Raw genomic sequence first — 16,160 nt, 5'->3', positions numbered from 1 at the left:
GGAGAAAATAGTATATCTTAATAAAATAGCTAGCATCTCCTTTGGTCCTCTCGAGGCACTGAAGTGCTCTCTCGCAACAAGGGAATAATTAATTGCCCTTCAGGTGCAGCGGTCTTGGTCTGCTATGAGCTAATTAAACAACGGACATTATACAAAATGTAATTGTTTTTATCCTTTTCCACCTTGCAGCACAGTGCGACAAAAAAGCCATGAGTTGATCGAGACGTGGCTGGCGTGATTGTTCCCTCTGGTGGGAGATGGTGGGATATTCTGTACCATCACTACCACTGAATCCTATGGAAACTCTGTGGTATTGGGCACTATGACGGGAAAGGCTTTGTTATCTGGAAGAATGCCACGCTACATCTGTATGTAAAGAATGAGCACACTTACTGTATATTTATAACTCCATGGATAAAGTGGCTTTCTGCTCAAGTGAATGCAAAAGCAAAATGGAATTTAGAGACAAATTGAGAAAATATGGGTTTAATCAGCAAGAGAGCTGGGATGGGGAACAACTTGCTTAAAATATCTTCCTGTATTGCAGCCGGTAAAAAATTTCACTGCCCATATCCACATCAGCTTAGACAGCGCTACCGATTATTTTCCTAATTTAATAACTCACTCTTTAAAGCTCAGTGCATTCATTTTTCTATCAAAACATATGTATTTTTCCAGAACCCGCTCAACTCACTCATTTACAGGTAGGTCCATGGAAATTTGTCATCTTAACTCTATGCCCAGGACATACTTGAAAACGAGAGGCAACTCTCAATGTAATACTTCCTGGTAAAATATTTGATAAATAAAATTACAGATACACTACCCGCACATTTTCCTCTTTCGTTGTCCTCGTTTTTATCGTCAGTGATTTAATTTGAAGAATGTGTACTCCACAGAGCAGATGCTGTAGACTAGAGTAACATAGCATATATTTTTTAGCATGAAAAAAACCCTCAAATGGAGCGGTAAACGTAATCTCTGTCTAGAAAACTAGCAATAATTACATTGAGTAAACATCATTAGGGCTAAGGCTTATATAAAAAATAAAAATAAAGCAAACCCTTTAGAAGCAGCTCCTGGCAAGTGCTTAACCTGTGTTGCTTTCATCACATTTTAACCCAATTAAAAAAATCTATACTTGAAATAAGTGTCTCAAGTGTGTGTGTGGTTAAAACATCAAGAAAAACCTTAATAACAAAACAAAAAAAATACTATTTTAAATCATACGAAATAATGGACTTTAATAGTTTTCCTCTGTGTGCTGCCATGCTTTCCTTTGAGAGAGTCATGATTATATCGCTGTACAGAGGGTACTATGCTGCTAGATTATTTGGGTTACCGAGCCCATGACAATTTGAAAGTGAGAATGATGAAACCGGTCAGGCACGCTTTTGTAAGATGGTGTTTTTAACGTTTACATACATTGAAATGTTATTTTTACTCCACTTTCTAGTTTGCGTCACTATTTTTTAACTGAAATGAAGAAGATTCTCTTCTCTGGACCAAGATGTTTAACTCCCCACGGCTGTGACCTAACTAACACACTTCTGTTCAGTGAATGCCGGTACTTGGAGTTTCCTCTTTTGGAGCAGTATCTCTACTATACATAAGTGTTTGCTAACTTCTTCTCCTTGCTGAAAATCAGGTTTATTTTATATTTCAATCTGTTACCGCAGGGCAAAAGACATATCTTATTGGGCTCCTCTTTGTTGGCTATATACAATTTGGGAACATCGGTGCCCATATCTACCAAGCATTCTTTTGTGACAAGTCACCTTCTGGCATTATAAAATATATTATAGCCTTGGGCCATTCAACTTGTGCCCTGTGCACATTTTGATAGGTGATAGGAGCCCCACTCTGACCAGCTGCTCCTTAAACCTTACCTGCTCCTCTCCTCTTGATTGGAACTAATCTGAAGCAGAGGAGAGCAGCAGCAGGGGAATTATAGGCCGCAACCCAGTAGGAAACAGCTGATCAATGGGAACAGGGAGACCAACATCCCTGTACATAGACTAGAGATGAAAGGTACAGAGGTGGAAGCAGATATCAGGTACTTCCCACCCCCATGTCTCTTACTGCACCCCTTCCCCCATGCAACATTCTGCTACCGCACTAGGGCTAAAAGCTGCACCCTCCTTGCCTTTCAGAGATCATCTGCTGATATTGCTTTTAACCCACCAGTCACAGAGACTTTCCCAGTAAGAGTGACTATAAACTGTATGACTGAATCCAGCCCTCTGAGCTATAATTGTTTTCCATTCCGCCCACCCTTAAAAAATAAAAATCAGACCAGACGCCGGACTCGGACGTTAAACCTCCAAGGGACGAATTCAGTGAGATTTGGGGGCTCTGGAAAACCCCCAAATAAGTGTTTTCATTGAGACGTAGTGACTTATATTAATGAGAATCCATTCAGGTTTAGGAGTCAATGCTAAAAATCAAAGAGCGTACATGTCTGCCGTAGTCCATGATTGGGGGAGGGGGGGGGGGAGAGAATATGATCTGCTTTTGTTTACACTTCTGTACACCTGCAAAGCTATTTATCTACACGTTTGTAAAACAAACATTGTCAGAATCCTGTGGCAGTCTGAGGTTCACTCTCTAATGAAGAGGTGGGGAGTGTGACTGATATAAAGAGGTGTGTATATATTATTACTGATCACTAAGGAACTTGTGCACCCACCACTTTCCTTCATAATGCTGACAGAAACCAGTTTCTGGCTTTTGACAGTTTTTAAATGGCACCGAATCACAGATACAGTAACATTGCGCTTCATGCCTTTAACACTTTTGGCACTTTCACATATTTCAAGTATGCATTTAGTATAGGTACCTGCTGAAAGGGAGGTTACCGTGACACGGTTGGCAGGCTTGGATCATTTTTTTGATCCAAGATGTAACTTTATTAGACTTCGAATCAAAAATGTAGATTTTCACAAATAAATTGAAAGCCAATTTGGGAGATGTGCGCGATAAATGATGTCATGGCTGAAGGTTCATTTTACACCAAGTGAACTGGGGCTGTGCTTTTTATAGATGGCTTTAATATTAGTAACTGGAGTTTTAGTTCCTCCAGTTGTGGTCTGGTGCCTCCATAGAAATAAGGACCCTATCCAAAACACCATGAAAACACCTGGTCTTCTCCTTGTCTGGGAAGATTTCAGCTTCATTCAAATGAAGTTGGAAGACTGGGTGACAGCATACTGAATGGATGTTTAAATGCCAGGATGAAGTACGCAGGCAGGCATTTTATCTGCTAAATGAGATTGGTTTCCTGTCACCAACAACCGAGAAAAACAGACTAGATTTCTACATTTGGGATCACCTCTTTTATTCTAGCTGACAATTTGGCAACAGTGCTTGTCCTTTGCCTTGCAAACATCGCCTTCCTGAAATGTGAACCTTGAGATTAAAAAAGAATTGGTAGGTATTCCATAGCATGATATGTGCCCCCTGAAAGTTGAGTAGCCGTGAATAATCCATCAAATGCAATAATCTTTGGAGAAATAAAAATTACAAACAATAAAAAACGCAGAGATTCATGGTATTTCAGGAAGAATTAAAGTCAGATTTTGGAGTTTTGGAATATGAAAAACCATGCTAGTCCTTGGTCCGTCATCTATTACATTGTGCAGGGGCAAGTGTTTCTTCATAGAGATGCAGGTAGTCTTTGAGAAGAGCCTTCAAACTCCGAGCTTGTTGGCCTGGGTAAGGACTACTTTGAGTACTGGCATAAAGGCGGATGTTTCGCTAAAGTTACTGGTGCTCACAATGTGGGTGTGGATGTTCAGCCCTTCCACGTAGTTCCGAGACTCGATACTCCGGGCCATGCTGTGCAAACCCGTGATTATGGCAGGGGAAAGCTGAAAGACAACACGTGGTGAAGACTAGGTTAGATGACCAGGGTTCGTCTACGAAGTGACTGCATATGTGATACACCGCTATTGCTTGTCCTCATGAAAATGTAAAGTAACAATTACATTGCTCCGGTGAGGACACTAACATTTGATCAGATAATCCCCCTAGTTTCCAAAAGCAGCCTGGTAAGAAGTTTCTGCCCCATTTGGCAGTGAAGGGGTACCAGCACTGGTTTGAAAGGTGCAGTTTCTTCAAAGATGACCTGGTTTGAAAGCAAGCCCCCACGTGATGCCCTTTATGTTATATTAAAAGTCCCAAAGTAGAGTTCACACGTCAGCTCCCGTCCCTTTCTCCACTCCACTGGTAGCAGAGAGCTGGTTTCCATGCAGACTGCAACTGATCTTATCAGAAAAAATATCTTATCTTCATTTTCTCAGACAAGGTTCTTTGAGGTTTACTAGTGTTACCAAGTGAGAGCTGCCAGGCAAACATGGATTTAGATTTGTTGCTCATATTAGCAATAAAATACAATTAAAAAAAATTAATTGGGGTTGGGGGCAAAGAAACCAGCTCCGTCTAGGCTATCGACATGGTGGCTTAAATGTCTCACGTCACGTGGGCCAATACCAAGCAGTGGCATCACCACTTGCAGCTTCCTATTGGCCAACATTACCGGGACTTTTAAACCTGCACAGCTGTTCCCGGCACCCCCTGCATCGGTATATCAGGAAGCAGGGGGTCCGCGGAGATTAAATCAACGTGCTCTGCTGCTTTAAGCCAAATAATTATAGCTGGACTCTTCAAGCAGAGAGAAGACCACTCCATGACATATTGAAAAAGAGGCTTTTGTATCACTGGGTTACACGGTATCATTTTCCCCTACACGACATGAACACTCATTTAGAAGATTTTTTCCTAAAACAAAGCCTGCTGGGGACTTGCTGAGACCGCTATTATTTAACCATTTTCCTGCCATGCATTGCAAGGTTTTCTGAAAGCAAGAGCTTTCAGATTGATTTGGCACAGTATCCCAGAGAAATGCAATTGTTTATTCAAAAGTGTTTATTCTAGATGCTGAACGTCCTAACCTCTACTGCAACAGAAGTATCAAGAGCCTGGTACTTGGGGCACAGAACACGGAGCAGCGATGCAGTTTCATTAAATATTAAAATGTGACTGCAATGAGCCCGCTGTATAATGAAGTGAATCACAAGGGTGGGATAAGGAAGGGCTTCCAGGGACTCGATGCACTTAAATGGATGAAAAAGCCAACATGAAATTGATACGCTATAAATAAATGACATGAAGAGTCTGTGGGGGCGCAGCAGCATAAGGAACAGCCATATGGTCAAACTTAGCAGACTTACCGTTTGCTCTCTCAGTTTGTCATACAGAGACTCCAGGCGCTTGTTTGCATCGTCTAACTTCCTCTTGGTTTGCTGGCAGAGAGAGGAGTCAATAGGTTGACAACGATATCGCCTATGTCCTGTTTAGCCATTTATCATGACCACATACTATAAACCAATACTGGGACCATGACCAATTCCTGTGATCAATACAGCTGAGCTCACAGAACCTATTTCACCCTCGCTGCGGTTTTGTTCACTGAATTCTCATAAGTGTGCCTGCGTGTGCCAGAGTAGTGAAGGACCATTTCCAAAATCCATGACAGCATGTAGATATGGGGGGTTGAGGGGAAGAGTACAAAATGGAAGCGCATGTTCCAAGGTACAGATGAATTTAATTATTATTGGTGATTAAAAAGTCAGAATAAGGATAAAACATTCATACATCAAGTTCTTAATAAAAAATCATGACGGTAATACTGTTGCCACTCGGGATCCAGCTGAATAGTGGGAGAATTAAATGAGATGGATGAACACTCAGTGACTCTTGGTGAGGTTTGAAAATATTGTAAAGATTTTCCATTTTAAAAAACATTGTCTTTAAATGTGGTGCATCAATCACTGATTCAAACATATCACTCAAAAGTGTCTCGACTTCCATCCTCCTATTAAGTCTATTTTTGCAAGATATGTTGGCACTAAAACTAGCTAACATGCAAAAATGGTGTTAAATTGTAAAGGTGACAACAACAAAAAACAACAACCGTGCAGCCAATATATTATCATCACTGAATGAGAAAAATAGGACAAAATCAGTGCAACACAACTCACCTGTTGGGGGGTGGGGGGGGCACAGGGGGGACGACTAAAATGAACTATTAGGTGTCACTAACCTGAATATAAAAAAGTGTCATAAAATATGATAAAAATAAACAAATGTTACCATATATAGTGCAATTAATCGTATTAAAAAAAAACAGTGTATACAGTGTATACCTCCAGTTACAGCTGGTTGTGGTGTGCATGCCCCGGTTAGAACCTCACATTGTCAGCGTGGAGAAGAGAGGCTATTACAGCTTTGGAGACCTGCATATGCTGAATTTCCCCAAATTACAACTGATCACTGTTTGGGGATACTCCCTTCCTCCGAGACGTCCTCACGGAGTGATACACTCATACCTTTCAGTGTTTTTTATCTTGACAAATCTGGCACATCTCTGCAATATTTTCAAATTCACCAAGAGTCACTGAGTGTTCATCCATTTCATTTAAATCTCCCACTGTTCAGCTGGATCCCGAGTGGGTAACAGTATTACTTCATGACTTTTTAATAAGCCCTTGATATGAGTGTTTTATCCTGATTCTGACTTCATCACCTACTGTATAATAATTACATTCTTCTGTAACTTGGAGCATGCGCTTCTTCCATTTTCGATATTATAATAACCTTGGAAAGGTTTTTTCCCAACTGAAACTGCTCAGTCTCCATTTTTGTTATTCCCAAAAGTTGATATTGACTAATTGGACTATTTTTCATCACTAATTCTACACTGTTCTTTAATAAGATTTGCACTATACAAACATAATATTTGTTTGTTTTATATTCACCATTAGATATTTTGTTATTATGACACTTTTTATATTAAGTTAAGTGGCACCTAACAGTTCATTTTAGACATGACGTAGTGCTTATGTGCGTGTATGATGCCTGCGCTCTGCTTACAGTGGAAACTAGTGCTTAGCACAGGAGAAGAGTGAGCCAGTGTTTAGCAGTGTGTGTGTGTGCGTGTGCGTGTGCGTGTGCGTGTGCGTGTGCGTGTGCGTGTGTGCATGTGTGTGCGTGTGCATGTGCGTGTGTGCATGTGTGTGCATGTGCATGTGCGTGTGCGCATGTGTGTGCATGTGCATGTGCGCGTGTATGTGTATGTGCGTGCATGCGTGCACGCGTGCGTGTGTATGTGCGCGCGTGGGCATGTGCATGTGCATGCGCGGGCGGGCGGGCGCAGGCATGTACGTGCGGGCATGTGCGCACATGCGTATGTGTGTGCGCGCAATTGAATTAGTGCTGTCTAAAATGTTACATTTATGAATTTTGGACGATTTTAACCAGGAATAAGGCAAGTGTGGTTACCTAGTTTACAGCTCCTAATGAGACGCGGAAAAAATACAAATAAAGTTTACATCTTTTGTTACTTTTTTTTGAGGAGTTTTCACTGCACACTGAAATAGATTTAAGTGTGAACGATTGAAGTGTGAACGTGAAGTGTGAACTTCAATAGATTGAAGTGTGAACGTCAACGCTTTGTTATAAAAAAGGTCTACACTTCCCACACAGACTTCCTCTTAAACAAAAAGGAGTTATGCTTTGCTGAAGTAGCCGGTAGTTAAAACCAATGGCTCACTTAATTAAAAAACCAGTATGCAGATGGGACAGCAGTTGTGTATCTTATTAGATTCGTATTAAAATGATGTCCAGATACTATAGACCAATTTATAGCAGCAACATGGACTATATAAATATTTTTTTTATTTCCCCGTTCCGATATAATTACCGTTTTCTAAGCAACTGCACTTCCTGGAGAATGCAACATGGCCACCACTGTCATCACAGCTTCCCATTGGCCATCAGGTCGTGCAACATTTGACGACCATGTCTGCCTCCCCCCGTCCCCCCCCGTCCCCCTAAGAGGGAGCAATGGCATGAGCAAATCTCTCAAGGACCCAGTGGATCCCCAGAACTGAAGACACTGTTCCCTCCAGAGGGAACCCTGGTTTCAATTATGCAAATAAATTCAAACTATTTGGGGATTGCTGCATTTAGGTCATCACAGAATAATTCTATTGCATAATATCTCTATGGGCTCAATGCTCATATTTTAATTTCCTCTCAGATTCAACCCCCATTAGTCCAGAAACAGCACTCCAGGTTACAAAACACTACATGAATGGTCTCTCAAACCTCTCAAATCTATAGTGGAAGAACAGACATTTACACAGATACCCAGCAAACTCTCAGAAACCCCCCAAAATTACATGCATATGTCAAAAGGAGTGCTACTGGGCGTGGCTAATTGTATAAAACAAGAAACAAAAGAAGTTTAGAGCAACATTCAATGTGACAAAAATACACAGTGAAATACCTATATATACATTTGTGGTAATTTTGTTTTTTTTTTGAGAGCTTGCTGGGTAACTGTGTGTTTGTTAACTTTGTCCAGCTGGTCTCAGCTGTTTGAGGTCAGTGGCTCCTCCCACCCAGGGTTTAAAGCTTACCCCTCCCCACTGTCCAGGTAAGCAGGTTCTATTTTCAGGCAGCTGGTTGTGACAGGTTCAATGCCAGGGCCATCCTGCCTCTAATTATAGCGGTAAATAAGGATTTGAATCAGTTAGTGTTAGGACCTGCGAACTGGTCATGCCTTGAAAGTGGCTCGCAGGCTAATACGCTTTGGCCAAAGGGTTAACTATATGACCCCTTTTCATGAGATATATAGGTATTTCGCTGTGTATTTTTGTCACATTGGATGTTACTCTGGACTTCTTTGTTTCTTGTTTTATGGAAGAATAGACATCCCTAATTTCTTCCTAAACTGAGTGAAGCAATTTACCAAGGATTATACAGCAAGCAAACAAAGCAAATATCAAAAGCATACACACACAAAAAAATTAAAAAAAAAAAAAAACTGATATAATGTATCCTTCCAGAAGCTCATCGTATAAGTACAAAGCTGAATACAATTAAAAATGTTTTTCAGTGGATCGAAGTAGCGGAAACGTCAAATGTGAAAATCTTATTCAATATGGTAAGAAGCCGGATGATATCGCACATTAAAAAATGCTCACTAAAATAAAAGGTTTCGTTATTGTACCTTTGTGGAGTTCTCCTGTTTTTGGTGAGGCAAATCTAATTACATACAAATTTCACGGAATAAACTTTCACGACACCGGGAATAGAAAATGATTGTAAAAATGAATTGCATTATGAATTCTAAATGGCAATGGCCTTTTGCATATTAAGAAAACAGATGCTGTCCCTAATACTTGCAACCCCCAAAAAATGCAAAGAAACAAAAAAAATGAACTGAAAAAAATAAATAAATAAGTTTGAAGTTGGTCACTTGACACATTAGAAGTTAATTGGAATGTTTGTCACTGCATTGTTATCCTACCTCTTACCATACTGAATAGAACCACAGAGAAGGCAGGAAACGTTGAATGATTAGGTGGTGCAAATTACAAAGTCAATGTAACATACCGGGTCACTGGCAGAAGACAAACATCTTTGGATAAGCGCCTCAAATGTGCTCTTGAGAATGAGATGCTCGTCAGGGATTGGATTTTTGGTGATCTTCTCAGCGGGCAACGAGTGCACAGCCTAGAACATATGCACACACCTTCCATGTAAATGTCACCCCTATCATATTATATGCACTCCCCCAAAGAAAACAGTCCAAGAGATTACACGCTGTAACAGACAGAGACACACACACACACACACACACACACACACACACACACACACACACACACACACACACACACACACACACACACACACACACACACACACACACACACACGGCAATTTAGACAGGCACAGGGTCACCATTAGTAAAATTCAACTAGCACAACACTGCCAAATATCGTGACCACTAATAATAAGTTTAAACTGACGACTAACAGTCTGCTTCCCTAGAAAGATTCAATTGCCCATCAAAGTATCATTTGTACTTCTTGGTATGTTCATAAAAAATATTTTGCCTTTTCTCTGCAAATCAGCTATTTCCATTTTACTGTTCGTAAATTAATTATAAAGCCATCGTTAGTCAAACAATGGACAAAAACAAAACAAAAAAATCACCTCTAGGTTTTAATCACTAAAAACCCTGAGAATCGGTTTCCTATGGAATAGGTTAAAAACACCAATACTTATCCATTTTTTTTAAATTATTTTTTAAAGGTGTCAATCAGCTACTTTTAACCTACTAAACTTTCCACGGTCCTTAGTTCACTTTCGTCCTAGAAGGGACTGCCCATGTAAGCATGTCAAAGAGACAGCGTGGATGAGTGTGACAGCAATAAATCCATACAAATCTGGAAGCAAAGTGGCCAGAACATCCCCAGGTAAGCGAGGGGCACAGAGTACAGCCTCGCAGTGTTAAATGGCAAAGCTCTGTGAAGATTCAGCCCAGCAGATAATGCCGTTCTCTCTTGGGTGGATTTGAGTCACTAGCTCCTCATGCCCATGTTTTCGAAACAAGGAGCCTACCACGTATCGCATTTTATTCACTTAATTTGTTTGTGGTTCTCAGGTCTTACGAAAATGAAATGGTAAATCGTTCAAAGCAATGGCCCAAGCCAAAGCGAACACCACCAGCACAAAAGTTGATCAGAATATTTAACAATACTGCAGTCATCCTTTCAGTGCTTGGGGAAAAAAGGAAGGCCTTTTCATTCTTTGCTTACATTTTACATCCTCTAATTTAAGATATAAACAGGATGAGCTGCTTGATATTAACAAATGAACCTCTGAGAAGGGATATGGTTCAATTGTTATACCTACGTTACCTTCTTTTTTTTTTTAGTACAGAACCAGGGATATCTGGCATGTAATATTTGACATTTACATACAAATAAAGTGAAGGATGTTCAATAACCTGTATGGTATTCCCGATGGGCGCTCCCGGAGCACCCTCCATACTGGGCTTTGACGAATCAAGGGGCACTCCCGAATGTCCGACGAGGGGTTGCATATTTGGAAAGGGGCTCTGCGTGCCTGGCTGCCCTGCAGGCAACAGGGAGGGCTGAAATGGAACCGGAGCTGGGGGGGCGCCAGAGGCTGGGATCTGAGGCTGCTGAGAACGCGGGTCTACCAAAGGATTCATTATCGGAGCTGTGATGGGGGCAGGAGGCATGTAATTCTCAATGACCTGGAGGAAAAGGTATGGAGTACTCAATCAGCTGCTCCCTTACATGGTGCCGACCTCAGTGTTGGTTAACTTCTGAATGGTAAATAACGTTCTACTTGTGGAAGATCCCTAGAAGTAAAGGACTCTGAAAAAGTTTCCAACCCTTTGTTCAGATATTATAGTACAAGGACTAAATCTGACTTCCCACTAAATCTATAGACCCTTGTATATGATCGTTCACATATGATGGAATTGGGCAGGTTTTGCTTTAAATGTGTTATTCCAATAAACGGCAGTGTGTTACTGCACATCTCCTTGGACCTTCTTCATTCTGCAGTTTGAAATTCTCTCGCAGTTCCCACTAAAACTCCCTGGTAGCCCCTTATATTGGAGAATTATTCATGTATAATAATGTTAAAGACGAGGCTCTTTAAAATGGCTGCTGTGGTGACTTTGAAGACCGGTTAGTCATTTTGTCACTGGTAAAAACGATATGGTTTTGAAGGTCTGGAACGCCTGTTATGAGGCAAATATCAGTCCCTCATAGAGATAGCAGGTATACAAGCTTTGAAGACTTGTCAGGTTAATGAGATGTCAAGAAGAGGAGCTTGAAAGACAAATAGCTACATATTAAAAAGCTTATGTGGATCCTTTGAAAGATATAATCTACGATCTATTACTTTAATGAGCTGCAACGTTAGTGTGTGTGCGTGTGTGTACATACATGCACACATTAGTATATAGTTGTACAGTGCAGTCCCACATAGGGCTTAACTGAAATAAGAGCAGTGATGTTAGTAGATTAAAATTGGTGCCTTATAAAAATAAAAAGAGAAGCAGACAACTGTTGTCCTAATCTTTTCCTCCTCTCTCCCTTACTTTTTCCACATCTGATAATGGGATAATATCTTATCATTTGAATGGACAATCACAACCCAAAATGTAACAGACAAAAACAAGATACTTATATTTTGCTCAATGGGTCTGCATATTTAGTTGCCAAGTAATGTTCAAGACCCCAGGCCTTTTAATACATTTAAAGAAAGACTACAGGTCTTACCATTCAAACACCTAAAGATGGCCTATTAGCGTCTGAAACTTCTGTACACTAATTTCATCTGTAAAGAGCCATCAGGTAGGCCCATTAACTGGCATCAGAACGTACAAATCTCCCTTTACCAGCACACATACCTTCTTCTTGGAGGTTCTGCTCAGTGCAGGAGGGTCATTCCATCCATTCTGAGGTCCTGTAATGAATTGTAATGTCAGATGCTGAGGTAGTCATGCAGTTCTGCTCTTCCAATATCAGCGAGTCATTTATAATCACATAGCTTAATGCAGCAAAAAAGCAATCATAATAAAAATGAAACAAAATTAAAAAGGGAGCTCTTCTGACATTGATTTATCTATAAGATTACACTGCAATCTGTTGGTCCCGAGAGAAAGCTCAATCATCAGCCGATTGGAGCCAAATATGTTCAGCGTGATGACATATAGACCTGGGGCTACCAGATTTTGAGCCGCTTTATGTTTCCAGGCTGTGAAATATAAAAAAGGTCTGTGTGTGGCAAACCAGTGTAATATATTTGTATCAATACAAAAGACCTCGATCATCGAAAATTATGGAGTCATCTCAAAGGTGAGGCCGAATTTAACACAACAACTAATTACATTGATTTTTTTTGTGATGTGCATCAAGATTAAAAAAAAAAAAACACAAACAAAAACACACCTAATAAATAATCTAAAAATTTGTGCTCATCAAGTTCTGTTCTTGAAAGTTGATGACAGGCGTTTTGGCCGTATATCAACAGTGGTAGGTATTCTCGCCGCCGCACTCTTCATGAATAAAGATGGACTGAGTCCACTATCAATTTTCCATCCATATATTGCAATGACCCATCGATGCACTGATGGGTCACTGCAATAAAAGGATGGAAAATTGATAAGAGACAGCCCAACTTTACTCAAAGAGTGCAGCGGCGAGAATACAGACACCACTCTTATACTCATCAGTAGCAGATGCGAGGGTCCCCTTCTACACTCCCCAGCTGGCACCTCACCATCTAAAACACTAATGAACCAACACAGAGTGAGTGCTGCCAGGACCCCAATAGAAATAAATACTGTTGACAATAGTTACACAAATATTTAACTTAAATCCCCACAGCCATTCTATGCCCAGCCAGAAGGGAGTTTTGATACCCTAAATGGTCATCTACCAAATCCACATGAGCATTGATCAAATGTTTTTTTTGGGGGGGAGGGGGGTTATTCTACAGAAGGGACGGCTAGAATCAAAAGGAGTTCATAAATGAAGTACTAAAAAATGACACAGCCGGGGGAAAAAAAAAAAAACGAAACAAAAAAAACCCAGCAGAGCAAAAAAGGTTAGCGGAGTTTAGTCGCCTAATAAGTGATTTCTTTCAAATTTACACATGCTTATTTAATTTTAGTGCGTTTCACAGGCAATGAAAGTTGATTTGATTAAAAAAATATAAATATATAAAATTGCAATTTGTGGAAAATAATTGATTGGGCGATTGCTGCATTTGTTCACCTTCCAGGTAAGTTGCCATATCTTGAACAGACTGATTTTCTGCAGATGAAAGAGTAATTCAGAAGACAAACGAATACAAAATAAAGGTCCGTATTAACCAAATTGTGATATTCCGCAAAACACCTTCACTTAAATAGTCTGCAAGGTGCCGGCGTCGGATGGTGTTGTATAGAATAGCACTGCTTAGTAAATACGGACCCGTGTTCTTTAACTATGTCACCAAGCGCTGCTGGCTAACAAATAATATAGTCCTCTACATCTACAAGACACAAAAATGTGTTCAATTTATCAACCCTGTCGCAGCTGAACCGGGTTGTAACATCACCCACTAAAACTTCTTGGTCAAAACACAAAGTAGGCCCATATGGTTCTACTCAGTCTCACTTTTTTTTTTTGCAGATTGTGTTACAATCGGTGTGTGTGGGTGTTTATTTAATGGAATGCCACCACACACATGCTAATAAAGATGCGTGTGCATGCCTACAGACATTTCATTTGTCTCTGCGCAATCCCTCTAGCACAAACTGAAAGAGGAACAGCCCATGCTCCCCCGACACAGTTTCATGCTCAGACCTGTTCGCTGGGATGCAGGCAGCCCACTGGCGGCAGGCAGAATACCTGTAAGTCCAGGAGGAGGCAGCCCATAAGGAGCAGAGGTAGCTGGAGCTCCCGGCCCGCCATGCTGGAAGGATGCTCCGGGAAGAGGAGGAGGAAAAGAGGAAGGAGAAGATGATGACACAGGATTCAGGCTGACAGGAGAAGGAACTTGAGGCTGCCCAGGGTACAGTGGCTGAGGAACAGAGTGGGGAGAGGAGGTGTAAGGAGGGCAGGGGTAAGGTGAAGCAGAAGGAACGGTAGCCGTTTGGGGCTGATAGACTGCTGGTCCCCCAGATCCATAAGAATACTGTTGTGATTGCGGATAGGCTACACAGGATAAAAGGAAGAAAACAAATCATTAGTACATATTAGTATCTACAGAGATTTTAAAGAAAAATGCAGCATGCTGTTAAATTATTTATCATGCTCAGATTTTGGCACATCCATAAATCCAAAGCAAATGGGATATGTGAACAAACATATTTAGCCTGATATATGACTTGGCCCCTCATGTGCCTCATCCATTAGTTTGTCAACTACCAATGGCTACAGTGGAATGTAATAATATTCTGCTTTTTCTAAACTCGGGCAAACGGAGCCTCACTTTCCTCTATGAAGTGACTAAAGTTTCATGGTTAGTGTTTATTGGCCCACACAAACCCTGGACATTGTGAGTTTGCACTGGTTGCATTTCACAAGACCCCAGCAGCTCTAATACAACAATCTAGAAGGGTAGTAGTGACTCTACAACCCCCAGCTAAGGCCAGCACAACAGCAAGAGAGCCACCTCCACCAGAATACCTGTACAGAATACAGGTTGCGGGAAGAGGCCACTTGAACCAAGTAGTTCCTTTTAACATTGAGGGGGAGTATTTTGTATATTATAAAAGAACTGACATTGTGTGCTATACACCAAAAGCCTCACAGGGCGTGTGACCTTTGGCAAGTTCGCTTGCATTAAACACAAGCAGGATACATCAGATAATGAAGTCCCAATTAATATGGGCAGCACTGGATTATCATTGCCCATCAGGTGTGCATGTATGTACTGTATACATACAGTCTTTGAGTAAGAGAGAGAAGGGGGGGAAAAAAAAAAATCACACACGCGTAATCCGATGCGCTATAGATATAGATACACACAAATATTTATGAAAATGTATTACTTGTGTGAGCTTTTACTGTTACTCGGCCATACATTGGATTTTGCAACAGCACACACCGTTCCTAAAATGTCCCAAGAAGCACGAGATTGTGCACGCAGAGGTGCAGCAGTAGGTACATACTCTGTGGATAAGGCGGCCGAGGACCCATCTGCGAGTTTATGCTGTAAGAGGGAGCGCTGGAAGCTGGAGGAGGAGGTCCTGCTGTACATGGGGCACCTGGATAAATATTGCCCGGGATAACAAAACCAGGAGGTGGGGCATTATCTCTCTGCAAAGAGAAAGCGGGAGACAGACAAACACGTCAACTAACCCCTATTATTCATTCAAATGAAGTAAATATTCCTACTTCTCTACTCGCTCTACAGATGAATATGTCGATCAATAGGGCTGGTTCGCCAACAGAGTTTGTAAACATATTACACGTTAAGCACGTTTCACCCAATTAAATACTTGTAACACTATACGCCAGCGCCAAAAAAAACAAATCCAGTGCTACATAAAAAGTCAACCACACCTTAAATAAGTTATGGTGGGTAAAATAAATTGACAAAAACCCTCCACGGTAAAGCATACAGCAACTGAAAATATAAATTGTGAGCACATTCACATGTCTCAGACAGGTCTGCAACCCTGCTTTTTCCCTATTACCTCCTAGCATACAGTGCTTGGGGATTCTGGGAAATTATATGAAAATGAGTACACATTAACTATCACAACTCTT

The 16,160-nt window shown here is 40.9% G+C and overlaps 1 protein-coding gene across 10 annotated transcripts in view; it reads right to left on the bottom strand.

Moving 5' to 3' along the window:
* Positions 1-3,312: 3,312 nt before the first annotated feature.
* The window catches only part of SEC31A (SEC31 homolog A, COPII component), a 40,653-nt gene continuing 27,805 nt past the window's right edge, over positions 3,313-16,160 (bottom strand). For 3 of the 10 annotated variants that reach the window (XM_075606224.1, XM_075606260.1, XM_075606251.1), the window contains 7 exons: positions 15,560-15,707; positions 14,250-14,600; positions 12,308-12,363; positions 10,865-11,137; positions 9,463-9,582; positions 5,232-5,303; positions 3,313-3,869 (listed from right to left, as the gene is read on the bottom strand). In XM_075606224.1, the coding sequence (XP_075462339.1) occupies positions 3,690-3,869; positions 5,232-5,303; positions 9,463-9,582; positions 10,865-11,137; positions 12,308-12,363; positions 14,250-14,600; positions 15,560-15,707 (1,200 nt within the window). In that variant the 3' untranslated portion in view covers positions 3,313-3,689. Of the gene's footprint in view, positions 3,870-5,231; positions 5,304-9,462; positions 9,583-10,864; positions 11,138-12,307; positions 12,364-13,676; positions 13,716-14,249; positions 14,601-15,559; positions 15,708-16,160 lie in introns of all 10 variants that reach the window. The other 7 variants (XM_075606233.1, XM_075606276.1, XM_075606242.1 and 4 more) reach the window with 7 other exon arrangements.

This window comes from Ascaphus truei, chromosome 1, assembly GCF_040206685.1.
Source record: "Ascaphus truei isolate aAscTru1 chromosome 1, aAscTru1.hap1, whole genome shotgun sequence".
In the NCBI taxonomy this organism is placed as follows: domain Eukaryota; kingdom Metazoa; phylum Chordata; class Amphibia; order Anura; family Ascaphidae; genus Ascaphus; species Ascaphus truei.
Note: the sequence above shows the minus strand (reverse complement) of the source record. Positions and strands in the feature narration are given on the sequence as shown.